Here is a 24,919-nt window from a genome sequence, read left to right as displayed (position 1 = left end):
TGGCCTAATTCACCTGTAGTTTCCCTGTTTACAGACTACAAAGTCCCTAAAGGCTTAAGACTGTGGATGTCCGATTTGAATGATGATTTCCCCAGTGCTTGTCGCAAGCAGCAGCAGCAGTCGGTGGTTTCACTGCAGCTCCTTTACAAACATGTGTCCGGTGTGAAGAAGCGCCTTCGTGAGCTGTGCCTGACATTTCAGACCAGTATCCATCGTCCTGACGCTAACTGCGGGCTTGACGGTGCATCTATGCGTCACCGGTGCGCTACCCGTGTTTACACATCAATAATGCAGTATAAGAAGTGAGCTGGTCAGCAAAGCTCACAGTTACAGCTGAGAAATCTTATCTCCTATGTGTGCTTACAGAAAGACACCCTGCTCTGTGTGTATATGAGAGAGAGAGTTTCTTCCACAGGCGTGTCTGAGCTCCCTTGGTTGTCCCACAGCTGTATGCAGGCTATGAATCCATAGACTGAAATGATCAAGTCCAGAAGGAGATGTGAGGACTCCTGATTTGTTTTCAAAACACTTTGGAGAATGTTTAAGGCTGCATTCCCAGACATCCCAGAAACACTCAGTGTGAGTTGCAAAATATAATTAAAGAGGCATTAGGTGTTGTAGCCTGTTATTACTTCATCTAGTATTATCACGGAGAAGGGGATGGAGAGGAGGAGGAGGCTGCTTTGGAAATGCTTTGTGAGCTGCATTCAGCTGAACGCGCTTCTTGCCGTTCTGTGTATGATATCTTGTCGCTTTAATAATTTGGTTTCCTCTAATGAAATGCAAACTACAGCATGCCGGAGTTGCGGTACACCAGTGTGGTCTCTGCTTGTTTTTCCGTTTTCCATCCTCCTCCTGCTGCTCCTGCTGCTGCTGCTGGTGCTTGATTGCTCGCTGCTGTCTACGTCAGAGGTGGCGCAGTGTCGGGCTGCAGCAGCATGGTGGGACAGAGGCGATGCGACACCGACTGAACAAAGTTTAAAGATGCCGCACAAAGCAGCAGCACACCACACATGGCTGGGATAGAGGTCCGGCCCTCTCCCCCGTGCCTCTTATGCAAGGACTGTTTTCTTTTTCTCTGCATAAACAAACACCGGCCTATGCATCGCATCTCTCGGACACTCCACCTGCGTGATCTGCGAGCCAGGTGAGTCGCGAGTCTAAGCACGGGTAGTGGGTGTGGTGTCATGTGTGTACCACATATAGGCTGGTGGTGAACTGGTGAAGCAGCTTTTTGGTTTACACAAAGCAGCGGAGCAGCAGCAGCGGCAGGGGGACTCCTCTGGTCTCATAATCGCAGTATAACGAAGGAATCTCACGTCGGCTGCCGAGGTGAGTGACGGCACAGGCTGAAGAGCTAATAAGCGCACACGCCTTCTAATATATAGTCCATACACATGTATTAAAATCTAAATTCAGTAATCATTGCTGTGGGTTGATAACTAACTCTAGTTTCACTTGTTTATGTCATTTGGGCACAATTTATAACTTTTGCGCAAATTCTTGCAGGTTTCTGGGTCAAACTTGGCATTTTAAGCAAGGCACCATCCTAACACTAATGAAAAAAAGAAAGGTAACTATCACAGGAAACTACCTCGTGGAGGCTTCAGGACAACAGTCCTATTAGACCCCTTTTTGTAACAAGGAAAGTTAATTTGATTGCACACGGTTGATGATAGCGGGTCTGTACTGGGAAGGAAACGTTGTTTTTCATATTCTAATAAATTGCACGACATTTAGAAGAGTGCACCTGTAACGCACCTGCTGGCCCCGCCCCCTACCTGTCTAGAAGGATCTATCACTGCCTGCCACCGCTTCAGCGTATATCATTTATCATATTTGATAAGACGTAGTCTGATAACATCACGGTCTTGGTTTTAAATCTAAAACGTTATTTTTGTCCATAAATTCAGCTCGTTGGTCTGTGATGCGGCTTCTACTTTATGCTTCTTATTATTTCATAATTGTCAAAGATAGATGCAGTAGATAAATGTAAAGTATAAAAAATGTGTAGCTGTGTAACAGTAAAAATTGCACCACCAATGTTATTTCCAGCTTATGAGTACTTACGACACTTTCTGTTGAGCCTTGTATTTTTTTTCTTCTACTACTACTTCTGCAGAATGAACTTCAAGAACTTGAGGGAGTACCTGGCTTGGTTATACTACCAATACCTGCTCATCACCGGCATCTATGTCCTGGAGCCGTGGGAAAAATCCATCTTCAACTCCATCCTCTTCTCTGCCATCGCCATGGTCGTCTACACCTCATACGTCTTTGTACCCATCCACGTGCGCCTGGCGCTGGAGTTTTTCTTAGGCATCTTTGGCGGCCAGCCGGAGAGCACCATGGCACTCATGACCTAAAAGAAACAAAACAAAACATGAAGGTAAAGAGACAGAAAATGTGTGGATGAGCATGAATCTGTCATCATATTTTCTTATAACTCACCTCCTTAGATCCTAGAGCACCTTGAGCCCTCCTTTTACAAACCAGGCAATCAGCCACCTCTGCGAATCACGACTGAAAACATGAAGATCTTAATGGAACGATGTGGAAATCAGAGCCTTACTATCTTCTTTACATCCCAAACCCTCCAGCCTTACCCCATGGTATTAGACAGGCAGCAGAACAGTGCTTTCACACATGTCCTGTGAGATGTCTTATGATATGTTGTTTGTCCTTATTGATTTTTTGTTTGTTTTTGTTTTTTTGTTGTGTTTATCACCATATGTCCTGTGTGAGTGCATACCACATATGTGTTTTGCATGATAGGGTCATATATGGGCAGTCGATTTGCATGCTCATCTCACTATGAAATACTACTAGACTTGCTTCTTTTTTATTGCCTTTTAAGCTCCAGACTCACTATTTACAAAAAAGCAGACCGATCATTTTATAGCGTCTGAATCCAGTCTGTAAAATTTATGTCTGGCATTCTGAATTTACAGCTCACTACAGAGCAAGCTGTCACGTTTCAAGTGTTACACAGTGAGAGGCGACTACGTGAGTTCGAGATGATTTTAGACACAGCCCAAATTTCCTTCAGAGCCGTGGAAGGCATTATATGTCAGGCTCTGTGGGACTTAATGCAACAGGTAAACTAAACTTGCAATGCAACATCAGTGACGTTTCCTTTTTAAGTGTGTGTATGTTCGTTTATCTGATGTATCTGTGATGCCATGTTATCTCGTGCACTCACTCTGGGTGGTTAATCTGTAGTTTTGCATCAGAACCGCTATCACTGGGTTTTGTTTTTTTGTTTTGGTGTTTGTTTGTTTTTAGTTGCCTTTATGAGCTGCAATACTGACTGGCAGGGCACATTACACATTTCACGTAGATGTCATTTAGCTGATCTTAACAGAGAGGACTGATAAAAAGCCCAACCTATGCAATGAGTCTTAAAACGTTCGTGTTAAGACTCTGTTAAACAGATTTTCCCAGTCAGTGTGAGTAATATTAAGCCAAAATAACAGAAGAGATACGTGCCGAGCCCTGCTTTATCTCTAGTTTATTAACTGTTGCCATTTCTGGTAGGTGTACTCAGCTCTGAGCTTGAGCAAATATTGATACAACACACCTTTGTGTTGTAGGCTTGGCTTTGGTAATTACGTAACTCTACTTCACAAACCCCTGAAATCAAAAAAGAACTGTTTGATGTTTCATACAGAATGCAAAGATACTGTAGGCAAATTAACCCAAATGAAAAACAATGACATGGCTGACCAAAGTCTTCCTTATCTATAGTTGATCTATAGATAGAAAGTGAGTTTTAGTGTGTCTGGTAGCTGCGATGAGCATTGTGCGTTGGATCATTTTTAGCTATTTGTGCTTTGGGTGAGGGGCTCACTGGTTATAGTTCAAGCATAAGTAACAATGAGTTAATTTTATTTATATGGATTTATATATTTATATACACTGGTAAATGCTTGGCTGGTTACAATGTCAATTACCAAATGTTTGTGATTATTTATATCTGTGTTCTCCTGTGGCCATACTTTTGTTATTTGCTCTGTTTCTCTACCTTAAAGTGCTTTTTATATTGTTGTATCATTTCATTTCACTTTGGATAAACATTTGCTGAAGTCTCAGACGTTTCCAGCTCAGACAATGACGCGTTCTCTGAAAAATCTTTTTTTTTTTTTCCCACTGTGCACAAAATGAATGTTTTATTTATACATGATGGTGACACATCGCTCCAGTAATCAGAAAATAAAAATGCATCTGAAGATTCTTGGACAACTCTTCTCATTCTGTGTGGTTATTTATACATACTTATAGTTTTAAATGCAATTTAAATATTGTGGTCAGAAATTTATGTATATTCATCAGCATGATTATCACTGTAATTTTGGGCTCATAATGAATTCTTCGGACAGTTATCTTTCCGGAATAAAATGATTGTATAGCACACATACACATACAAGCTCAAATATACATATACTCACATATAAATCTTTTACTAAGTGGCGCTGAAGCTTCTATAATGTCTTTCAACTTGACAAAGCCGAGGCTTAATAACTTCTCCTTAGTGAAGGTAGGAAATTTTTAGGATGTTCAGAAATGCTCTAGGAACCACTTAGGCTCAAACCAGCGTTCACTAAAACCTGGAAAACCAGCATCTCTGTCCACAGTGAACTGAGTTTTACACCGCTGAGGACCGAGAGGGTGACAACCAAGAAAGAAACCCCTGCTCCAAAATGAAAACCATTTATTTTGTGTTTTATTTATTTATTCGTAAATATTTATTTATTTATATCTAAATGAATAAAACATCATAAAGTTCTATAGAACTTTGCAGCTGCCCACATGGAAAAGCCAGAAGCCATCTGAAGCAAACGTCGATGTTCCGACGGGACAGCTATTGAGCTATTTGTCCACAATGACTGGGTATGTTTGGAGGAGTAAAGAACTCTGTACCAGCTGTGAAGCATGGTGGTGGTAGCATCATGCTCTGGGATTGTTTTGCTGCCAGTGGTACTGGTACCATACTTGCCAACCTTGACACCTCAGAGTTAGGGAGACATTCAAAAAAAGGGGGGGGGTTACATATACATAGACATATACAAAGATCTTGAATTTTACAGTGAGTTAAATGTCACAGTTATTGCTGTCCCTGAGCCGGGCTGTCCAAATTCAGAGGCTGCATCCATCTGAGGACCAGGCCTTTGTGGTCTAAGTGGGCCGGGTCCTCCAAAAGCCGGGTAGGCAGCCAAACCGATTTACTCAGGAACAAATAAAACACTGAAAAAAGTAAAACTATAAAATTTTTAAGTTATCTAAGTGACTTATATATCATGTTTAACCTGAGTAGTGAAAGACCGTGGGGGTTTGAAAACGATGTGTTGGGAGTTCGCTGTTCTCGTCGGCTCAGATATTTTATGTTTACACAGCTACATTCTCACCTGAAAATATGCTAAAAGTTTATTTTGCGACCCAGAAAGAGTAATAAGACTGATATCGAAACTAAGTAGCTGCCACCATTGTTGGAAACTGGAATTGGCTGGGCAATGCTATGAATTCTGGGATATGGTTTTTCATTTTTGTTGTCCAGGTGGAAAATCAGGAGACATTCAGGAGAATGGTGGCTCCAGGAGATTTTCGGGAGGGGCACTGAAATTCGTGATTCTCCCGGAAAATCGGGAGGGTTTGCATGTATGACTGGTACGTTGCACAAAGTGATGGAACATGAAGAAAGAGGACTACTACTACTACTCTCTTTTCATATATAATTCAAAATACCTTTTCTCATGCAATGGTGAAACGCCAACGTGTTTCAGCACACAAGCCTTCATCAGGGAGTGAAGCAGAAGGCAGGAACCAACTGAACAGTGAAAAACTCCACCAACCAATCAAAGACAAGAGAAGAAATAGACCACACTATCATATCAACCTCAGATAACATCCATCTTCAAAGGCAATTAAGTTTAAAGAAGAAAAGTTTATAAAAATAAAAGAAATAAAACTGATATAAGCGAGGATATCTAGTGAGCTGTACTTTAAAAATCCATAACTGATTTTATATAGTGCAGGCTAACATTGAGTTTCTGGAATGATCTTCCCAAATCACCATCCTCATCAAGTGTGAGTTTGTCCGTATGTATTTGAGCCTGTGTGTAGTAGAAAAAATACAAAATATATTCAAACTTGGACACGCATTTCTTGTTTTTAAAGGTCTTTAAAGATATACGCTGTACAATCAACAGTCGACCCTGTAAAAGTTCAAAGAAAACATTAAAGGCCACAAAAGTACCACAACATTTTTTTATGATGAGTCAGAATGAACTCCTGGCCACAACTGTATTTATTCACACAGCTTCACGTCAGTGGATCAGAGCAGTTACTTAGGAAAATTAAACAAGGAAAAGAAAAGCCTACAGGAAGAACATTTTGGACCCAACAGACTGTACCACATAAAACAAATTCAAACAATAACAGGCAAAGCCACCAAACTTGTTCTCTCTCTAAGGAGCAGGAATGAATGCCCTGGGCCATCCTTCAGATACTATATCCTGTGCATTCCTCCAAAGCTCTAGTAACATCAAGCCTGCCACATTCACCATATTTGGGGCATTCTTGTGGAAGAATGTGAGATGAATGGGGCTGAATACAAATATCACTGCACATTTCATCTGGAGAGCGGATGTAGGTTCTGGCAATTGTTTCGGTTATCAGTTAAGCAAGACCTCGAGAGTCTGCCAAGGTTTATGTGTTATAACCAAACACCTCCACCTTGTTCTGTTGTTTTTTTCCCCCAGGATGTTGGAACAAAATAGCTGCAACACCATCAGCTGTTAACCTACAAACCCAACTCAAAACCGTTTTCACCCTTTGTCCCCTGCCCTTGGTGCTTTCTTTTCTCTTCTCTCCTATGGAAAAATAAGGCCAAGCACTAAACACTGTTATGCCACCCTGTGAGGTAAGTTTAGCTTCTGCCTCGGGGTCTTTGAAGACGTGTCCTCTGTTTACACTACCCTTGTTAATTTGAGTCCCATGGAGGACAAGGTTAGTGGTTATCTCCATAATGACAAGGTGTAAACAAAGCTTTCTGTAGACTCAAGCTTTTTTTCTCAAAGCTCTCTGAAAGCTGATGTATTGTTTCCGTCGTGTGTGCACGTGGCCTGTGAGTGTGACATTCACTCACAGGCCACGTGAAAAATGAGAACTCCTAGCGACTGCTGAATGCAAAGACTGAGATGAGCATAAAAGTGAGAATAACACATGCATACATGCCAGTGCTGCCACCACCAACAGCACCAGCAGCAGCAGCAGCAGGTTTCAGTTAACAAGGAAACCCCAGAAAGTATTCAAATATCAATATTACTTCCAACATGTGATACCACCTTGTACACTGAGTCGCACATGCACCCATTGAGACAGCCTCCATTAGGTGCGTGCCATCACAACAAATGTCTCCAAGGATATAATCTAAGACAGCTCTTTGGTCACAGCCTGTGACAGACATTGATGAAATACACAAAATACACACAATGTACTGCTTTGCATGACCTTTGAATGACATCTGTTACACTTTATGTTAGTCAGAAAGAGAACATGCACATTTTTCCTCCAATAAAAATGCCTTTGTATTCATTAGGAACAGAAACATAGTAACAAGCTGCATACCTCGGCATATGTAACCTATGGGTTACTTTCCAGTGCAGCTATTTGAATAGACAATGCAAACAGTTGTATTTCATTTGTTTGTCTTCCTGTGCAAAAAATAAGGACTTCTCCTTAAAGGATGGCAAATTGTTCCTTCAGTTTGTTACCACATATTCTTTAATGTAGGTCTTAAAGGTAAACAAGAACTTTGGAACCGCTTGTTCGTTAGCAATTAAATTTATCGCACCATTATCATCCGCTTCATTCTGTAGCTTTAATTTTAATCATGTGAAATAATTCACAGTCGTCCTTGTCTGTAACCGTTTGTTTGTCAGTCAGCAAAATTCAAAAGCCACCAAGCTGAATTTCAGGAAACTTGGTGGAAAGGAATTGGGATCACTTTGAGAGTGCCCAACAGATCGAACTTTTTTCCGGTTAACTCTCGAAGACTAAGCCTTGTGATTTACTGTGAAAACATTTTATAAAGTCACTTGAGTCAACATGTGCCGCCTACTATCAAAGAGGAAACAAGACAATAACCTGCGGTTATAATGTATTTTAGTGACATTCACTGAGATTGTTTTGAGGGAATATTGTTTGCTCAGTTGGGTGTGTGTGTCTGGGTTTGTGTGTGTTGTCTCTACATTTATTGTTCTGTAGGGTTTTAGGTGGAGTCCTGGGTAAACATGCTCTGTGTAACTGGACCTTCTCTTGTAGCCTAATCATTCAGCTGTAATATCCAGGGCAGAAAAAAATAACGTGTTTTTTTGTTGATGTTGTTCATAAAAATTAATTTGCCCATAAAAACAAAATCCTGAAACACTGTTATTTACCTTGCCAGCTTCTACACTCTCACTCCTCTCTTTTCTTTTTTAAAGACCTCATTTTTAATTTAATTAGTTTTTTTTTTAAACACATTAGTGGTAAAATATTCATTCACAAAACAACATGCATGAATGAGATGAGCCAGATTACGACAAGCAAAAACATCGCCTATCACTCACAATAAAACCCGGTACAATGTGCTGGAACAAGCCCGATCCATGAAGGCCGACTGCCAACCCACTGGACCCGGATCTGCTGTCATGGTCTGGGTATCAGACCCTGTACTTAGGGTCAGACCACTTTCGGCTGCATGACAGACCTGCCAAACAGGACGGTGCTTTTAACGTTGTGGCTATAATTCGAGGACCTAAACTCGACATACAGGTGAAGTTAATATCTTGTTTAAACGAACACCCTTTAAACCTCTAGGCCTGTCGGTGCAATTTTACAAGCTTAGTGCTGTCATTTAAAGACCCTGGACAATTATTACATGGCACAGCTCTCAGCCCTGCATGTGGGCTATTAATCAGTTGATATGAACCTAGGAGTGGCTGCTGGCCTGATAGTAAAGAAACGAAACAAGAAAAGAACAGTCCAGCAAGGCGTTAAACTTTGGCCAAACTTCCAAATGGTCAAAGGGCTTACACTACAACTACTATTATGTTGTTCTAAGTTTGAAAGAAAACAGTAGTGTGTGCTCCTAATATCCTAATCGCTAGGGCATAATCTCACCTAAAATATTTATTTTGGATTTATGACACGCATGTGCGTGTTTGTGTTTGATAAGGTGCACTTTATGCCCCGTAAAGACAAAAGGAAAAGGACTGCCACCAAGTGGTCATATAGGAAACAACTGTCTCCTTAATGTAATATAGATGCTGAAAAATTAGACTGTCTGTGCAGTAAAATCATCACAAAGCTCTGAGTCTGAGTCTGGCACACAAAGCAGTCGAGTACATGCGATTAATATGCAGTATCTGGTCCTGATGGTGAATTTCAGAGTAGGCTGCTTGGAGTTCATGGAAACATGGAAATTCATCAACGTGTGCAAGCCACTGTGGAGGAATATTTGACAGGGAACCAAGAATCTGAGACCCAGAGGCGAGGGAGTGAGACAGAAGTTCGCAGTTTGTTTTTTCTTGGTTAATCCCACACCTGTGTGCTCTCTGCAGGGTCAAAGGAGCTTGCAAAGAAAAGCGTCTGGACTTCTTTAAGTTACTTGAAGATGTTTCACCTCTCATCCGAGAAGCTTCTTCAGTTCTAAGGTCAAATGGTGGAGAGTCCCAGATATAAACCTAGTGGGAGTAACCCCCCACAGAGGGACAAAAGGACCCCCCGATGATCCTCTAATCGCCTGAGCCAAGGTGTGAAACTGGTTGTGGGTCCCAATCAGCCAGAGTTTCGGGTGAGCTCATTGTGAAACCTGGCCCCACCTTATCATGCGAATTCCTGAGGTCAGATGGCCCAGGATGTGAGTGGGCGTTAAGACGTCTGGGAAGGGATCTCAAAACTGGATTATAGGTGGCAGAGAGTTGGTGTCGTAAACCACCGCCTCTGTTCAAAGATGGTCGCTCACAGTGGACATAGATGGCTTCTTTCACTCCTCTTTCAAACCATCTGTCCTCTCTGTCCAAAATGTGAACATTGGCATCCTCGAAAGAGTGACCTTTGTCCTTAAGATGCAGATGGACTGCTGAGTCTTGTCCTGTGGAGGTGGCTCTTCTGTGTTGTGCCATGCGCTTGTGAAGTGGCTGTTTGGTCTCTCCAATGTAGAGGTCTGAGCATTCCTCGCTGCACTGTACAGCATACACCACATTGTTAAGTTTGTGTTTTGGCGTTTTGTCTTTCGGGTGAACCAGTTTTTGTCTGAGCGTGTTGCTGGGTCTGAAATGCACTGGGATGTCATGCTTGGAGAAAACTCTCCTGAGTTTCTCTGATACGCCGGCTACATACATACTCTCTGCAGGGTTGTGGAGTCTGTTAGTTTAGCTAAAACAAATCTGAGGAAAGTTTGCAAGTTAGGACGACAATAGAGTGCCGTGGAAATGAAGCCAAGACTGCTTCTTATTTTACCTCACTTTTTAAGGGTGTCTTCCGAAGTAGGGACATATTAAGGCAGCGAGTGTAGAGGGAATGATTTTGTGGTGGTGGTGGTTCTGAGGATTCAAAAAGGGGAGATTAAGGAGCACACGCTTTCAAGATTTCCATAAATGCACACATCCAACAACCTTTCCCTGCTTTGTCTAGTCAACAGCCTACCTGAGCCAGCTGGCCAAGAGTCAGTTGACCGCACATTATGTTTACTGCATGAATGAAGAAGGCGCATAAAGCTTTGCACAGTGCTTTACTGCCCTCTTTGGTTAAAAGTTCTGTGTCAGACGAACCTCTGCTGGTTGCACCTGTAACCAAATTCCCCTAAATGCCTGCAGAAGTTTGGTATTTACTGCGCAGGCAAGTGAAAACAAAAACCTCTGTCAGTAGTACGGCATTTTGTGAAACACCTTCATTTGACACAAAGAGATTGATGAGACAAGCAAAAAGTACTATTTTCAGAACACAAGAGTTTTTCAGTGTCAGAATCATTTTGTTGTCTTCTGATAGCCAAGACTCTGGAAACAAAGAAAGAAAGAAAGAAAGAAAGAAAGAAAGAAAGAAAGAAAGAAAGAAAGAAAGAAAGAAAGAAAGAAAGAAAGAAAGAAAGAAAAGATTAAATTATAGTTAAATATAAAATTCACAACATAAAGACTGAAAATGGTCTGAAAATCTAGTAATCCTCCAAAGGTTTATGGGCAGGTGAATGCAGAACTGAAGTCCCTTCATCCGGTCTTCCGATCTCTGTGAAGCTGTCGGGCTTTAAGTGTTTTTGTTGCCATTCACCGGAGGAATGTAGATTGTTTTTCTGTGCAGTCAGCTGTAGCTTAGGTACGCCTGTTCAACTGCTTGTTGGCTAAAATATCTAATCAGCCAATCACATGGCAGCAGAGAAAATGTTGTGTGGAAATGCCTCGTTGATTTCACAGGTCAGAGAAGGAAAGTCAGCTTACTTTAAGCTGATAGGAAAGCAACAGTAACTCAAATAACCACTAATTACAACAAATGTATACAGAAGAGCCTCTCTGAATGACAACATCTCACATCTTAAAGCAGCAGCAGAAGACCCCACCAGGTGCCACTTCTGTCAGCTAATAACAGGAAACTGAGGCTCCAATTCACACAAGCTCTCCAAAATTGGAAGACAGAAGATTAGAAAAGGGTTGTCTGCTCTGAATCTCAATTTTGGGTCAGAAAACAGCAACATGAAAGAACGGGTCCGTTCAGTCCTTTATCAACGTTTTTAGCTGCTGCTGGTGTGTGTGTGTGTGTGTGTGTGTGTGTGTGTGTGTGTGTGTGTGTGTGTGTGGGGGGGGGGGGGGGGGGGGGGGGGGGTATTGTTATTGTCTTGGCACACTTTGGGACCCAAAGTTCCAACTGAGCATCTTGTTGTATTGTTGCTGATTACATCCATCCCTTTATGATGACAGTGTATACACGGACAGCTGTTTCCACCATGTCCCAAAACTCAAATCACTTCAAACTGGTTTCTTGAACACAACAATGAAATCACTGCAATCAAATGGCCTGCGCAGTCACCAGATCTCGATCCAGTAGAGCACCTTTGAGATGTGTTGGGACAGGAGATTCACATCACGGATGTGCAGCAACTCTGCGATGCTGTCGTGCCACTCTCAGAGGAATGTTTCAGGGATCTTGATGAATCTGTGTCACAAATTAAGACATTTAAGAAAACACAAAAGTGTCCAATCTGGTGCTTGAAAGCTGTAACTAATAAAGTGTCTAGTTAGTGTACAACGGACATTTTAAAAGTACTAATAATATTTGGACACCCATTTCTCAAAATGTACTTTAGGTTGCAACTCTTTAAATGAATCCCACAAACTCATTTTAAATAGTAAACATCTGAAAAACAACCTTATTTAACTCTTAACACTAATTCACTACCAACCCCAAATTATGTAATTTTTTATCACCTCCCATCTCTTGCATAAATAAAACATCAGCGTTCATCAAAACATATGAAATATCTGTAAAAACCAGCAGATTGAAAGAAATGTAGCTTTCACCACAAACTGCTGTGATGAAGGCTATCGTGTTTCCACAACCACCGTCTAATGCATTAGAAACCGAACATTAGAGGGGCTTGTCAGGGAAAGTGTGGCAGGAGAAAGTGTTTAATTGTGCTCTGGCCATATGAGCTGTGTCTTCACTGCCAGTATACCTCCTGCCAAGGTCATTAGCTGCTAATTCTGCAGGGTCTAGATTGCCTTCGATAAGAACAAAAAAAAAATAAAATTTATGGCATTGATTGTACCCGTGAGCATGCCGGGGTCAGAGCGGCTGATTGCTAAACAGGTCTCTGTCTCTCCAAACTTATTTCACACATTCACTGCAGCTTGACCGCCTCTTTTACATGAATAGAGTTAATGTAAGGCAATACTCCTCCGTCCATTCAGGTCATCTTTGGTGCTCTCTCTGCTCTGCTGCACCGGTGTGAGTAAGTTAACTCTTTGTGATCCCTTTCTCCATAGTGTATGTGGATGGCGGATAAGGGCATGGACGGAAGATGGAGGCTGTTAAAAGAACCAGCAGGTGAGCAGCGTCTGGGTCCTCTGTGACCAGCTGGGCGCTGTAAAATGACCGCCGCTGTTGTGTGTGGTCTGAATAGAGCTGAGAGACGATGTTGTTGAGGTCAGGCAAGGAGAACCCCAGAGGAACTCCTCTCTCTCGCAGGAATCAACTGCGTATCTTACACTCCATCTACTTGCCTTTTATAGAAGGGCCGGTTGGGCCATTACCTGAGCTGCTGGGAAAGATGGAGATGAAGAGCATGTAAATGTAGGTCAAGACATGGAAAAAGGTTTACGTAATAAGATTAAATGGTTTAAATACACCCAATCGTCTAATTTTTAATAGCGTGCTCTTCATCCCTCAATCCTGCCATCAGTGCTCTCCATTTCCCAAATTTCATTTCCCGTCTTTCCTGCTCACTCACAGCCGGTCATGGATCTCTCTGAGGACGTGAGGTCTTCAGCAACTGAGGCATGTCCGCTTCTCAAACATTCATTGTCAATGGCAAGTCGAGAGTTTCGACTGCACAGCTACCAGAAAATCACTTTTCTACAAAAACCTGATGCTCTCTTGTTACACCACAAGAATGAATCATTGTCCAGCTGCACAGTTTGAATCATAGTTAACAAATGTCTCCGTCAGCTGACCTGAGGGTTCATGTGCTAAAAAAGTCAGTCCCAGTGATCGGGCAAGCATTGCAAGTGCATCGATTTAAGGAGATAAGCTGGTTCTTTTGACAAACAGCTCAGGTTTAGCTGCTGCTGAGTGATTATGAGTGCTCGTTAAAAGCTAAAGCTTTCCCCTGGATGTTCACCAAGTACGGTTAGATTGTAAATACTGAGCTCTCTGTGCTACGTGCCAGTTTTCAGATCTAGTGTTAAGCCAGTTTAATTAATTGTCGCAGATTTTTTGCCACAGGTCAAAGTACAAGATCATGCAAGAAAATATACTTGCAGCTTTGTGCATACAAAGTGTCACACATGCATACATGCAGTGCAGTCTCCAAAAGTGGCCGCTCTAAAAGCCAGTGTCAGAGATTCCTCCTTGCTTGGCTTTGTCCCATTAAGAGCCTGGGTAGTAGGTGGGCTGCTTGGAGGAATGCCTCCCATATCAGGTGAACTACTGCCCCACGGCCTTTGCTCCTTGCTAGCTAGCAGCGAGAGAGTGCTCCCGGCGGATGATGTATCCCGTGTCACAAAAGCACCTTTCTACACAACAGGGGTACAGAGAATAGGCCACAGCACAGTGGTTCTCCTTGGGTTGGCTCCAGCCCACCATAGTGAGATTTCAGACCTCCCCCTATGCTTCCAGCAAAACCCCCTCATTGGAGGAGATGGCCCTTTACTCACGCCTGGCAGAGATATCAGAGGGACCTGAAGCTCCTGGTGCAGCCTCCAAGACACTGCTAGAGAGGATAAATGACCATAACACTTATGCATAACTGGGTAAGTGCTTATAACTTGGTTGAACAAATATACTCAGAAGCTTTTAAGTCACCTAGTTTAAACTAGTGAGAGTACAAGTTTATTTGATATTTTTGCTTGTGTGTAGATTACTGAAATTGATAGTGTGATTCCAACTTTGTTCAAACAAATCTGAAATAACTGACTAACTAACAGAAACCAGTGTTGACTGAATATCAGACTGCAGCAATAAATAAATAAATAAAAAGTAGAGCTAACCTGTGACTGGCATTTTAGGAAAAGTTAAAATACAGAAAAGGAAAGAGGAAAACATAAACATGGAATAGATGCATGGAAACAATAGAAATTTGAGAGGTACAGTCTGTTCTACGTTTGTGAGTGAAGTGCTAGCATGTGCTTTTTTTAAACTTCTTATTTGTTTAAAGTTTAATTATATGGAAGATTAAACAAAGTCTGACAAATATCAGAATAACGTCTCGATGCACTCTCAGATCCCCGACAACCATGAGGATTATTTCCTGCCAGTCGACTCTTGTGGCTGTAGTTGCGGTTGCTCTCATTGTGGTGTACTACACTGAAGCTAAGACTACTCCGAAGCCAAAGTACCAGTACACCAAGAAACCCGTCCCTCAGATCACGGTCCACAGCCCTGTAACCACCAGCGTGCCCAAGACTCTTAAAATAGTCCCAACTGCAAATCCTGTGAAGCCCCATCCCCTGCCCAACCCAGTGAGGACCACCAACCCAAGTCATGTCTTTCCACAGCACTACCCTGACGGCACCGGGCCACCTGGTGTTGGTCCTGAGAACTACACTCTGGATTACAACGAGTGTTACTTTAACTTTTGTGAATGCTGCCCACCGGAGAGAGGGCCCAGGGGCCTGAAAGGAGAAAGAGGCCTGACAGGTATAGACTCACTGATATGTTTTAATGTTATTAATTATTGTTTGGTTTGTTTGGCTTCAGATTTTCCACTCACACTTATTTTACTCAGGGGCACCTGGAGAAAAAGGCCTTACAGGAGCAGCTGGTTTACCTGGGCCACCTGGCATCAGTGGTCCTATTGGCTTAAAGGGAGAAAAAGGTACACACTTAAAAATTACTTATTAAAATGATATATTGTATTATGTTATTTACTCACTGGCTACTTTATTATTTAGGTATGTAGACATAGTCAAGACACCTGCTGAAGTTCAAACTGAGCATCAGAATGGGGACAAAAGGATTAAGTGACTAAGCATGGTGTACTTATTAGTGCCACATGTGTGAGAGTAACCCAAATAACCACTTGTAACAACCAAGGTATTCAGAAGAGCTTCTCTGAATTCACAACACATCAAACCTCGAAGTAAATGTTCCACAGCAGCAGAAGACCGTACTGGTAATTTGGGTTGGATCTCCTTTTGCCTTCAGAACTGTCTTTATTCTTCATGTCATAGATTCAACAATGTGCTTGAAACATTTCTCAGAGATTTTGGTCCATGTTGACAAGACAGCATCACACAGTTACTGCAGATTTCTTGAACATGACTGAATGTCAGGTTCTAGAAAGCAGTTTGGGATGATTTGAGTTTTGCGACATGATTTGTAATCCTGCTGAAAGCAGTCAGGAGAGAATAGGGATGGACGTGATCAGCAACAACACTCAGGTAGGTTTCGGTGTTTAAACGTTGCTCATTTGGTACTAAGGAGACTTTAGTATGCCAAGAAACTATCCCCCGCACCATCACATCAACCTGAACCATTGATACAAGGCAGGACAGAGTCGTGCTGTTATGTTTTATGTTGTTTGTGCCAAATTCTGATCTTCTAAAACAGCTCGTTTCGAAACTTGTGACTCATCAGACCAGGCAACATTTTTTTAACTTTCTGTTGACCAATTTTGGAAATCCTATTCAAATTGTAGTTTCCTGTTTTTAGCTGCCAGTAGTGGCACTTGTGTAATCTCCTGCTTAAAGGTTTGATGTGTTCAGAGATGCTCTTGTGCATATCTTTTTTGTAAGGAGTGTAGTGGCTATATTAATTTGTTAGAGTTCTCTTTCTCTTATATTTAAAATAACCACACTGCTGACGTACAAGCGACAGTTCTTACGCGTTGGTTGGTTTGCAACGACGAGTAAAACCATCGTGTGGCTCAGCCGTTTAGTTTATTTTCCACATAAACCTTTTACAATAAAGCACAAGATCCTGTTGACATTTTTCAAAATAAACTGAAATAATAACAATATACATTATTTTCAAACATCAAATTTTAGAATGTGCATGAAGCAAGTTACCTCAAATAAGAACATGAAGTAACTATAAATGGCGCTTACAAGGAGTGATTATTTAGGTACTGTTACTGTGAGTTACTGTTGCCTTCCATCCACTCAGCTTGGTCATTATCCTCTAACCACTGACAAGACTTTTTCACATAGAAAACTTCTGCTCACTGGAAATTTTCTCTTTTTTTTTTCTCTGTAAATCTTAGAGATTTTGTGGGGAAATCCCAGCAGATCTGCAGATACTCTGACCAGCTTGTCTGGCAATAACGACCATGTTCAAAGTCCCTTAAATCACTTTTTCCCCCATTCTGATGCTCAGCTTGAACTTCAGCAGCTATTCTTGAGCACATCTACATTCCCAAATGCATTAGGATGCTGTCACATGATTGGCTGATTACATATCTGTGTTAACAGGCATTCAGGCATACCTAATGAAGTGGTTGATTTATCTATATATTGTCTTTCCTCATCTAAGAGAATTTCTTTTAAAATAAATTTATATTTTAAATATAATTAATATATTTGTATTTCGCAAATTTTCTAGGGGACAAAGGTGACAGAGGAAACAGTGGGCCAAGTGGGCCACTAGGCATTCCAGGAAAACCAGGACCAAAAGGTATAAAAATCTCATGGCTATATTTTTCATTGTTACCTGACTTCATTTATTTTTACACAGTTTTCCTTACCTTACAGGTGATGTTGGCTACAAAGGGGAAAAGGGTGAAGTAGGACTGCAAGGTCTCAAAGGAGAAAAAGGGCAGAAAGGAGAACCTGGCAAGAATGGGACTGCTGGTGAGAAAGGAGAACCTGGAAAAGAGGGGCCAGCTGGGCCTCCAGGAGTGGCTACAGTACATGGACCAAAAGGAGATAAGGGGGATAGAGGGGAGTGTGCCTCATATGGAGAGAAAGGACACAAAGGTGAACCAGGTGAACCTGGAGCTCCTGGAATCCCAGGAGCGATGGGAATTCCAGGACAGAATGGCAAGCATGGCTCCCCAGGCCCTATAGGTGTCCGAGGGGATCCGGGAGCTCCTGGACCACAAGGAGAACCAGGGGTGAGGGGGCTAGAAGGACCACAAGGTATAAGAGGGATTCCAGGACCGAGAGGGGAAAGAGGTTACCCTGGGATGAGAGGTGAGCGGGGTTTTCGTGGATTCAAAGGTGCTAAGGGTTCTGGATCAGGGGTTCCCCAGAAACACTCTGCCTTCAGCGTAGGTATCTCTCCGAGAAAGTCTTTCCCTCCTTCAGGCTTCCCGATCCGCTTCGACAAAGTCTTCTACAATGAAGAGAACCACTTCAACATAACTTCCAACAGCTTTACATGTGTCTACCCTGGAGTTTATGTCTTCTCCTTCCACATCACCGTGCGCAATCAGCCGCTGCGAGCCACGCTGGTGGTGAACGGGTCACGGAGAGTGAGGACACGGGATTCTCTGTACGGTCAAGACATCGACCAGGCCTCCACTCTGGTGGTGCTGCGGTTGGCTGCAGGCGATCAGGTGTGGATGGAGACGCTCAGAGACTGGAATGGAGCGTATGCCAGCAGTGAGGACGACAGCATCTTCTCTGGATTTCTGCTTTACTCAGACAAGCCGTGATGCACACTTTGTGTTTACTATCACAAAGTCTGAATACTGGTGGTGCTAGTGTACATGCTGGTCTGCACGTCTTCTATTATTGCCTAGCCTCTTCTTAAGAAGGGATAGTACTCGCCACACAATAATGCTGCTGCAGAGTAGTGCTCCAAAGTTTTGATTGACACCACCCTAATTAAATATAATGGTTAAATACAGTCCAATTCACAAAACACAGTGAGTAAAGCATCCCAAGAAATACCCCTGAGGTAATTATTGGAAGATGGCGTTCACAAGTAGTAAAAGATCATAAACTAATCTCCTGTTATCCAGACAGAAGAAAGTTTTTTTAAATGATAAAAGTGTAAAAGTTCAATATTTAGCATAAAAAATGTATAATTTATCCAACATTTTTGTGCACATGCAGTGCCTCCTTATGTTAAAGCATCCTAATTAAAAGTAGCAGCAGTAAGTGAGAGATCGTGCAGAAGTTTATTATTCAGCTACCAACGCAAAAGATAAAGCACAAAAATATGATCAGTGCTGTTTATCTATTTGTCAGCAAGATTACTGTGTTCCTCTACTGATTCCTTCAGTTAACCTTCAAGTCAATGCCCTGACCCAGTGTCACCCTTGCCTCATTTGCATGAAACGAAAAAAAAAGCTCCTTCGTTTTGGGTCCCACTTTTTTCTCACGATTTAACTGCTGCTTCCTTTTTAGTTGTTTTCACCCATAATGACCTAAGCTGTGTGAACATGTGTGCAAAAAGCGATCAATAGAAAAGACAAATGTGTTCAAAATAGTCACCACTGATAGCTGCATCATTAATCTTAATGTAAACCTGTCAAAAAATGACTGCACCCCTGTGTCTTATTAAACCAGTGATTGTAATATATAAGAAGTCCTGCTCAAATATGGAGCAGTAAAAAGAAATTGTGTTCACAGAAAATAAAATCCAGCAGTACATAACATTTTGTGAAATGCTTTATTTGACTTTAACATGTATGTGTTAGATATTTCCAACAATTCTGGTACAGCGCTTGATGTTTGTTAACTGGAGATATCAGAATTTCAGGTGCAGGACCTCATATATGAGATTTCTAGTTGTACAAAGTACAAATACAAAAGATGAAAAATTGCACAGTTAAATACAGAAGTGTGACAATGACCCAGCGTGATTAGTAGAGAGATTGTGTGTAATGTATGCTAAGTTATCAAAGAGAATCTGCAGAGTCCCCAGACATGTCACCGGATTCCTCAAATGGATTTGCCTGATCTTGAGTTGTAGCTGAGTCAAAATCCTGGTCTGTAGTCAGCAAACTGGTTGGGACTGCTTGTGAAGTCAGTGGAGGCGCTTGTGATGGTGTGCTCTTTACTGGAGTGAACTGGATCGGCTGGTGAGAGGAGAGGTTAGGGGAGGTTGGTAATGAAGCAGCAGCAGGTGGGAAGTCATCTGTGGCTGAAGCAAGGTGAAATACTGGCCTTTGTCCAGGATGAAGAGGTGGCATCTTCTCAGGTTCTGTTGGGTCAGAGATGAGATGGCCTCTGAGGCTGTGCAACTTTTACACACAAAGTATCACATTTTTAGCAATCCATTAGGAACTTTGGGGCTTATCGGTGTAGAACAAATGCTGGGGTAAATTTAAATTTAAATACCTCTTATTTGTCCAAAGTTTTTGGGTTCACTGGACTTCGAGAGGCCCAACTGAGGCACCCTGGCCTTGCAGCTGTACAGCCCTGGAGTCTGTTTCACTACATTATAGTTGTCAGAGGTTGCAGGTCCCAGTCGCCTGTTATTTTTGTAGAAATAGAAGTCTATCGGAGGGGCAGGAGCAGGGGAGTTGTACTGCACATGGCAAATGAGCTTCATCCTCTTTAGCTGAGTATCATAGTTGGGGATGATCTCCAAAACTGGCTGTGACAGAACCTCTGTGACAGAAGACATTGATTTAATTTAAGGAAAAAAACAAGTGGTAGGTCATGAGGCTAAGAATATTTATGTTCAATTGTACTAACAGGAATAACTTAACATTGTGGGAAATATGGGCTTTCTTGCTCAGCATTAAAGGAGAAGGTCTATACACACCAAGTTTAGCACTAGGTGTAAAAATGGATCACTTATAAGAACACTATCTAGATTAGCACATCTCTCAAAGCATGCTGTCATTCCTTTAACTACACCACACCTAAGATAAGAACACACAATTCTGTGTAATCTCACCTAAGATCTGTACATGAGCACCAGCAGAAATGACAGAGAGTGTTTGTCTCCTCACATCCCAGGAAGCCCTGCAAGAATATACTCCTAGGTCCTCAAGGCTCAAGTTGGTCAGATAGAAATCTGGCTTGTGACCGTTTTGTCTCATTACTTCAACGCCATCTTTGTACAAAATAATCTCTTCAAGTCGGGGGTTCCCTCTGACACGACATGTCACCTCCAATGTGCTCCCGACAAGTTGAGGATGTCGTGGGACTTGCAGAATCGCCCAGCCACCTACGGAAACACCACAGAGTTACCTCTGAATAACTTCCAATCTTACATTAGTAAAGCAATGGGAGAAATTCACTAATTTCCTAACATTTAATGTAACAACATCTAACAATAATGCGTAATGCTACAATGCAAGAAGGGGAGGTTAAGGTACTCTATAATACAGCCTGCACCCCTGATATACTGTCTAGTTATAACATAAGGTGGGGAAAAGATACCACATAAGTACAAAAAACCCCAAACAAAACAAGTCCTTGTTGTACCAAATTGACATTTTAAGTAGAATTATAGAAGATTTATATGTTAAACCCTAGAAAGTCACAGTATAAGTTGCAGGCTGTATTAAGAAGTGCTGCCATCACTCACAGCATGTCTTAGATGAGCTGCACAGAAAACCTAAAGTTGAAAAGAAGCTTATAGATGTTCAATGCTCCAGTGTTAGGATTACACAGGAAGAAAGAAGCCTAACGTGCAAAGCAATTTTATTTCTTTCATGCAGACAAACAGATCTTACCGTCCACCTTGAGCTCCACAGGGACACTTTGCTGGGTGCGAATCTTTCCCACCTTCGTGTTTCTTATTCCTTGGCAGTAGTATTTCCCGCTCTCTTGAACTTTGGTATTCCACAGTTTTAATTCCCCCCCAGTCTGTGAGAGCTCCTCAGAGCCCCTGAACCACAGGTAGGTCCAGTTAGACCTGTGCACATCAGGAATACTGCATCTCAAGTGTGCTCTCTCCCCCGAGAAGATCCTTGAATGTCCTGACACCAACTCGATGTTGGCTCTGAAAGACGTCTCAGTGGGAACTGCAGAAAAAAAGAAGAATACGTTTAAAGGATCTATTTTGGTAATGAGTGTAAATCCTGAGATCACTTCTAAAATAATATCTGTGCAAATTTAAAGTATATTTGTAAAGAATATTTGGTTCATACCATGAGACACTACAATCTGTGAGAGTGCTGAAAAAACTGAAAGAGAAAATAATCAAGTTTAAATGACAGTTACATCAGGTCAGTATGTAAAAGTACATTTTCATTAAATGAGCTGAAGAAAACTCACCAAAGAGAGAGATGAGCTTGTCCATTTTGGAGACTCTTCAAGAAACAGAAACCGATCGAGTATTTATTCATTTTCACTAAAAGGAGAAGTGAAAATGCTTCTTCCCCCCCTCGGGGTGCGCCATATCAGGACATCCTTCTTACCAAAAAGATTTCTACCCTAGGCTAAAATTAATTTCATGGTAAACCACATCATGTGGCAAATTGTCTTTTATGCTGTGAAGGCATTTTTTTGACATGGTCACATCACAGGAAGAATAATTACAAGTAAATGGGAACTGACCATTTTTAACACAGGAAACATTTCTATCCTGATAGCAGGGATCTCTTCCTTCATCAAGAGACCACAAGGAGTCACTGAATCGTTTGATGAGAATGAAAACCATGTGGATCGTGTTTTATTTCCCCCACAGTCACCTGTTATCTGACCCCCCTGTGGGAGGTTTTGGACTGATGTGTTGCACAGTCCTCCCCAACAACACTATTTTTCTTCATCTGTTTAATGTGGAAACTTGATATTTTCTAGAATTAGCAAACACAGTTGTTCTGTTTATTTGTTATTGTAAAATGAAGGTGTTTGTTTTATATGTTTCTATGATAGATTCACATTTCATTTAGTTCATATATTTGTTGGAAAGGGTTAAAAATGGATTGGATAAAACAAAAGTGTAGCTAGCATTGATTAAAAACGTGTCTAAAATATGTGATTACAAAAGAAAGGTTTGTTAAAAGTGTTATAAAGTGTAAAGTGCTGTAAAGTTTGTTTGAGGTAGAGTTTGTGATGGTCACGTGACCAGAGTTTAGCTGAGAGCACATCCATGGCATTGTGGGTCAGAACCAGCATGGATACAGAGCTACAGCCACAACAGTAATGTTATTGTGCATGTGGTCTAAGAAGCACACATGGTAATGGTTTTCATGTACAGTATATTGTATATATCATGTTGTATAAATGTTTTATATTGGCGATAAGAGGATATTTTCAGTAATATCCGTTATGTTGCATTTTTCCTGTTCCGCTAGCTCGAGACTGTTTATTGACACTAACATGAGAGACTTTAATGGGTTTCAGAGATATTTACGTTGTAAACTGTGTTTTCTGTAGTTTTCACGGTATCTGAAGAAAATGAGAAAGAGAGAGAGAGAAATAATCTTCCGAAGACGTCAATATCAATCAATCAATCTTTATTTATAAAGCACTTTTCATACAAAAAAAAATGTAGCACAAAGTGCTTTACATGGTTAAAAGCAGCCCACTCCACCCCACCCTCCAACTCACTCCCCACACTGTCATTAACATAAACAATGTGAATACACACATTACCCCCCCCCCCCCCCCCCCCCCCCCCCCCACACACACACACACACACACACACGCACACTTAAAGAGTAAAATTGGGCTGGGTACGCATGTGCCAAGTGAGGAAACACTATAACAGGGAGCCGTCTGCACCGGGAGCCAATCACAGACCGCAGCCTCCAGGCTGGGCACACAGCAGGAGGGAGGCAAAGGAGCCCCCCAACCAGGCTGAGAGGACCCCCAGAGACCCAGCAGCCACGGTCGATCACAGCCCCGGTGCAGAGAGCGCCCTCCGAGGAAACACTGGAGACATGACACAATAGGATATGTACAGGGTAAAACGATAAAATAAATAAGAACGGGATACAATATAAATATAAATAGAGTAAGAAGATTAAAAAATTAATAAGAATAAAATCAATAAATATTAGGTAAAGCCTAAATTAATAATAGAATAACCGGATAGAATAAATAAGCATAAAATAAATAAACATTAAGTAAAAGCTAAATTAAAAAGGTGGGTCTTGAGCCTGTTCTTAAAAACAGATGCGTGATGATGCGTCGCCATTGTTTGTTGGACCCCTGTAGTTACAGTTAAATCAAGCTAATTGAAATAATACACATTTTACACTTTATTATTGTAGTACCGATGCAAAAACAGCTCGCAGCCTGCTATAAGCTGTTTTTCTTACGGCACTGTGCAAAATGTCATGAGTCACCCCTCGTGTCTTTATATTTTACCAGGGAAATGAGAAATAGGTGCAGCGATTTATTGAAATGTGAAAAAACAGCATATCAGGCAAAAATAAAATTTGTATAATTCTAACAAGCTTGACGATCAATATTTGGAATGATGACTGTTATTCTTGTACACAGTCCAAACTGTCTGAGGCAGTTTTCTTTTAATTTCTTTAAGAAGAAGTCTTCCGGAATATTTCTCCAGGCTTTTGGAAGGACACTTAAAGCTCTTTAGCTTAGCATTTAGATTTAGTAATGCTGAGGTTCAGGCTGTGGGGAGGCCAATCCATGACTGACAGTGTCTCATTGTGTGTGTGTGTTGTTTAAATCCAGGTATGCTTTCATTGAACCGCAGTGTGAATATATTCAGCTGCCAATCAGTCATTTTCCAGATAGTGGCCATGGCAGAGCCTCCACCGTGTTTTTCAGATGGCTGTAGACACTTACTCTTCGGCAGAAGAGCATCTGTGACCACATCAAACCTCGAAGCAGATGGTCTGTGGCAGCAGAAGACCACACCAGGTACCACTTAGTTAAAAACAGGAGACCGAGGCTGCAGTTCACATGGGTTTAACTTAGATTGAGCCTAAAGCAGTTTATCTACATTAAGATATTATAAGATATATAAATAAATGGAATGACACTCCATGTTTTTATAAAATTCACTGCCAAAAATACCACAACCTCATTGCACACGTTTAAAATAAGCTTTTGTTGAGCTGTACTCACAAAATGTAAAATATTATTTGTTGCATTATTCTTTCGAGCTCATTTGAACCCTTTTAGTGAAAATTAATCACTGGGGGTTTTTCACAGGAAGGGTGTGTTTTCTTGTTCTCTTTTTCTTTTCTCTGATTTTTCCTTGAGTCAAGAGGTCTTGAGCAATAGTTCTTGAGGCTTTCTTGGCTTCTCTTTTGTTTTTCTTGTTTTTTAGTCGACTCCTTATACCTGACAATATTCATGGGAATGTGTTTTTTTTGTTTTTTTTGTCTTTATTTGTTACAGACAATATA

The 24,919-nt window shown here is 41.5% G+C and overlaps 3 protein-coding genes across 7 annotated transcripts; 2 read left to right on the top strand and 1 right to left on the bottom strand.

Moving 5' to 3' along the window:
- Positions 1 to 340: 340 nt before the first annotated feature.
- sptssb (serine palmitoyltransferase, small subunit B) lies at positions 341 to 4,242 on the top strand. Of its 4 annotated transcripts, none has more exons than XM_004543579.4 (3): positions 341 to 1,147; positions 2,123 to 2,389; positions 2,460 to 4,242. In XM_004543579.4, the coding sequence occupies exons 1-2, from the start codon at positions 1,014 to 1,016 to the stop codon at positions 2,364 to 2,366; spliced, it is 378 nt and encodes a 125-aa protein (XP_004543636.1). In that variant the 5' UTR covers positions 341 to 1,013; the 3' UTR covers positions 2,367 to 2,389; positions 2,460 to 4,242. The 4 variants fall into 4 exon arrangements, with proteins under 4 accessions (XP_004543636.1, XP_012772533.1, XP_012772534.1 ...); XM_012917079.4 differs by adding an exon at positions 1,510 to 1,573 and having other exon boundaries at positions 345 to 1,332; positions 2,123 to 4,242; XM_012917080.4 differs by having other exon boundaries at positions 345 to 1,332; positions 2,123 to 4,242.
- Positions 4,243 to 14,387: 10,145 nt separating this feature from the next.
- On the top strand, positions 14,388 to 19,276 carry otol1b (otolin 1b). The gene is made up of 5 exons (XM_004544055.4): positions 14,388 to 14,501; positions 14,972 to 15,387; positions 15,476 to 15,565; positions 17,290 to 17,361; positions 17,439 to 19,276. Exons 2-5 carry the CDS (start codon positions 14,985 to 14,987, stop codon positions 18,341 to 18,343), a joined length of 1,470 nt encoding a protein of 489 aa, XP_004544112.3. The 5' UTR covers positions 14,388 to 14,501; positions 14,972 to 14,984; the 3' UTR covers positions 18,344 to 19,276.
- Positions 19,277 to 19,291: 15 nt separating this feature from the next.
- LOC105940760 (low affinity immunoglobulin gamma Fc region receptor III-B) lies at positions 19,292 to 21,946 on the bottom strand. Of its 2 annotated transcripts, none has more exons than XM_014408502.3 (6): positions 21,870 to 21,946; positions 21,743 to 21,778; positions 21,326 to 21,616; positions 20,542 to 20,814; positions 19,977 to 20,249; positions 19,292 to 19,839 (listed from the first exon to the last, which is right to left on the bottom strand). In XM_014408502.3, exons 1-6 carry the CDS (start codon positions 21,892 to 21,894, stop codon positions 19,535 to 19,537), a joined length of 1,203 nt encoding a protein of 400 aa, XP_014263988.3. In that variant the 5' UTR covers positions 21,895 to 21,946; the 3' UTR covers positions 19,292 to 19,534. The 2 variants fall into 2 exon arrangements, with proteins under 2 accessions (XP_014263988.3, XP_014263989.3); XM_014408503.4 differs by having other exon boundaries at positions 19,742 to 19,879.
- Between the last annotated feature and the right edge of the window lie 2,973 nt (positions 21,947 to 24,919).

The sequence above is a fragment of the Maylandia zebra genome, linkage group LG14 (genome assembly GCF_041146795.1).
Source record: "Maylandia zebra isolate NMK-2024a linkage group LG14, Mzebra_GT3a, whole genome shotgun sequence".
NCBI lineage: Eukaryota > Metazoa > Chordata > Actinopteri > Cichliformes > Cichlidae > Maylandia > Maylandia zebra.
Note: the sequence above shows the minus strand (reverse complement) of the source record. Positions and strands in the feature narration are given on the sequence as shown.

Excerpts from the sequence above, each read along its gene's own strand:
- sptssb (XM_004543579.4), top strand. The coding sequence starts at position 1,014 with ATGGCTGGGATAGAGGTCCGGCCCTCTCCCCCGTGCCTCTTATGCAAG. Across the intron at positions 1,148-2,122 it reads CTGCGTGATCTGCGAGCCAG|AATGAACTTCAAGAACTTGA; the intron begins GTGAGTCGCGAG and ends CTACTTCTGCAG.
- otol1b (XM_004544055.4), top strand. The coding sequence starts at position 14,985 with ATGAGGATTATTTCCTGCCAGTCGACTCTTGTGGCTGTAGTTGCGGTT. Across the intron at positions 15,388-15,475 it reads AGGAGAAAGAGGCCTGACAG|GGGCACCTGGAGAAAAAGGC; the intron begins GTATAGACTCAC and ends TATTTTACTCAG. Across the intron at positions 15,566-17,289 it reads TGGCTTAAAGGGAGAAAAAG|GGGACAAAGGTGACAGAGGA; the intron begins GTACACACTTAA and ends CAAATTTTCTAG.
- LOC105940760 (XM_014408502.3), bottom strand. The coding sequence starts at position 21,894 with ATGGACAAGCTCATCTCTCTCTTTG. Across the intron at positions 21,617-21,742 it reads ACAGATTGTAGTGTCTCATG|TTCCCACTGAGACGTCTTTC; the intron begins GTATGAACCAAA and ends TTTTTTCTGCAG. Across the intron at positions 20,815-21,325 it reads TGTGGAGCTCAAGGTGGACG|GTGGCTGGGCGATTCTGCAA; the intron begins GTAAGATCTGTT and ends GTGTTTCCGTAG.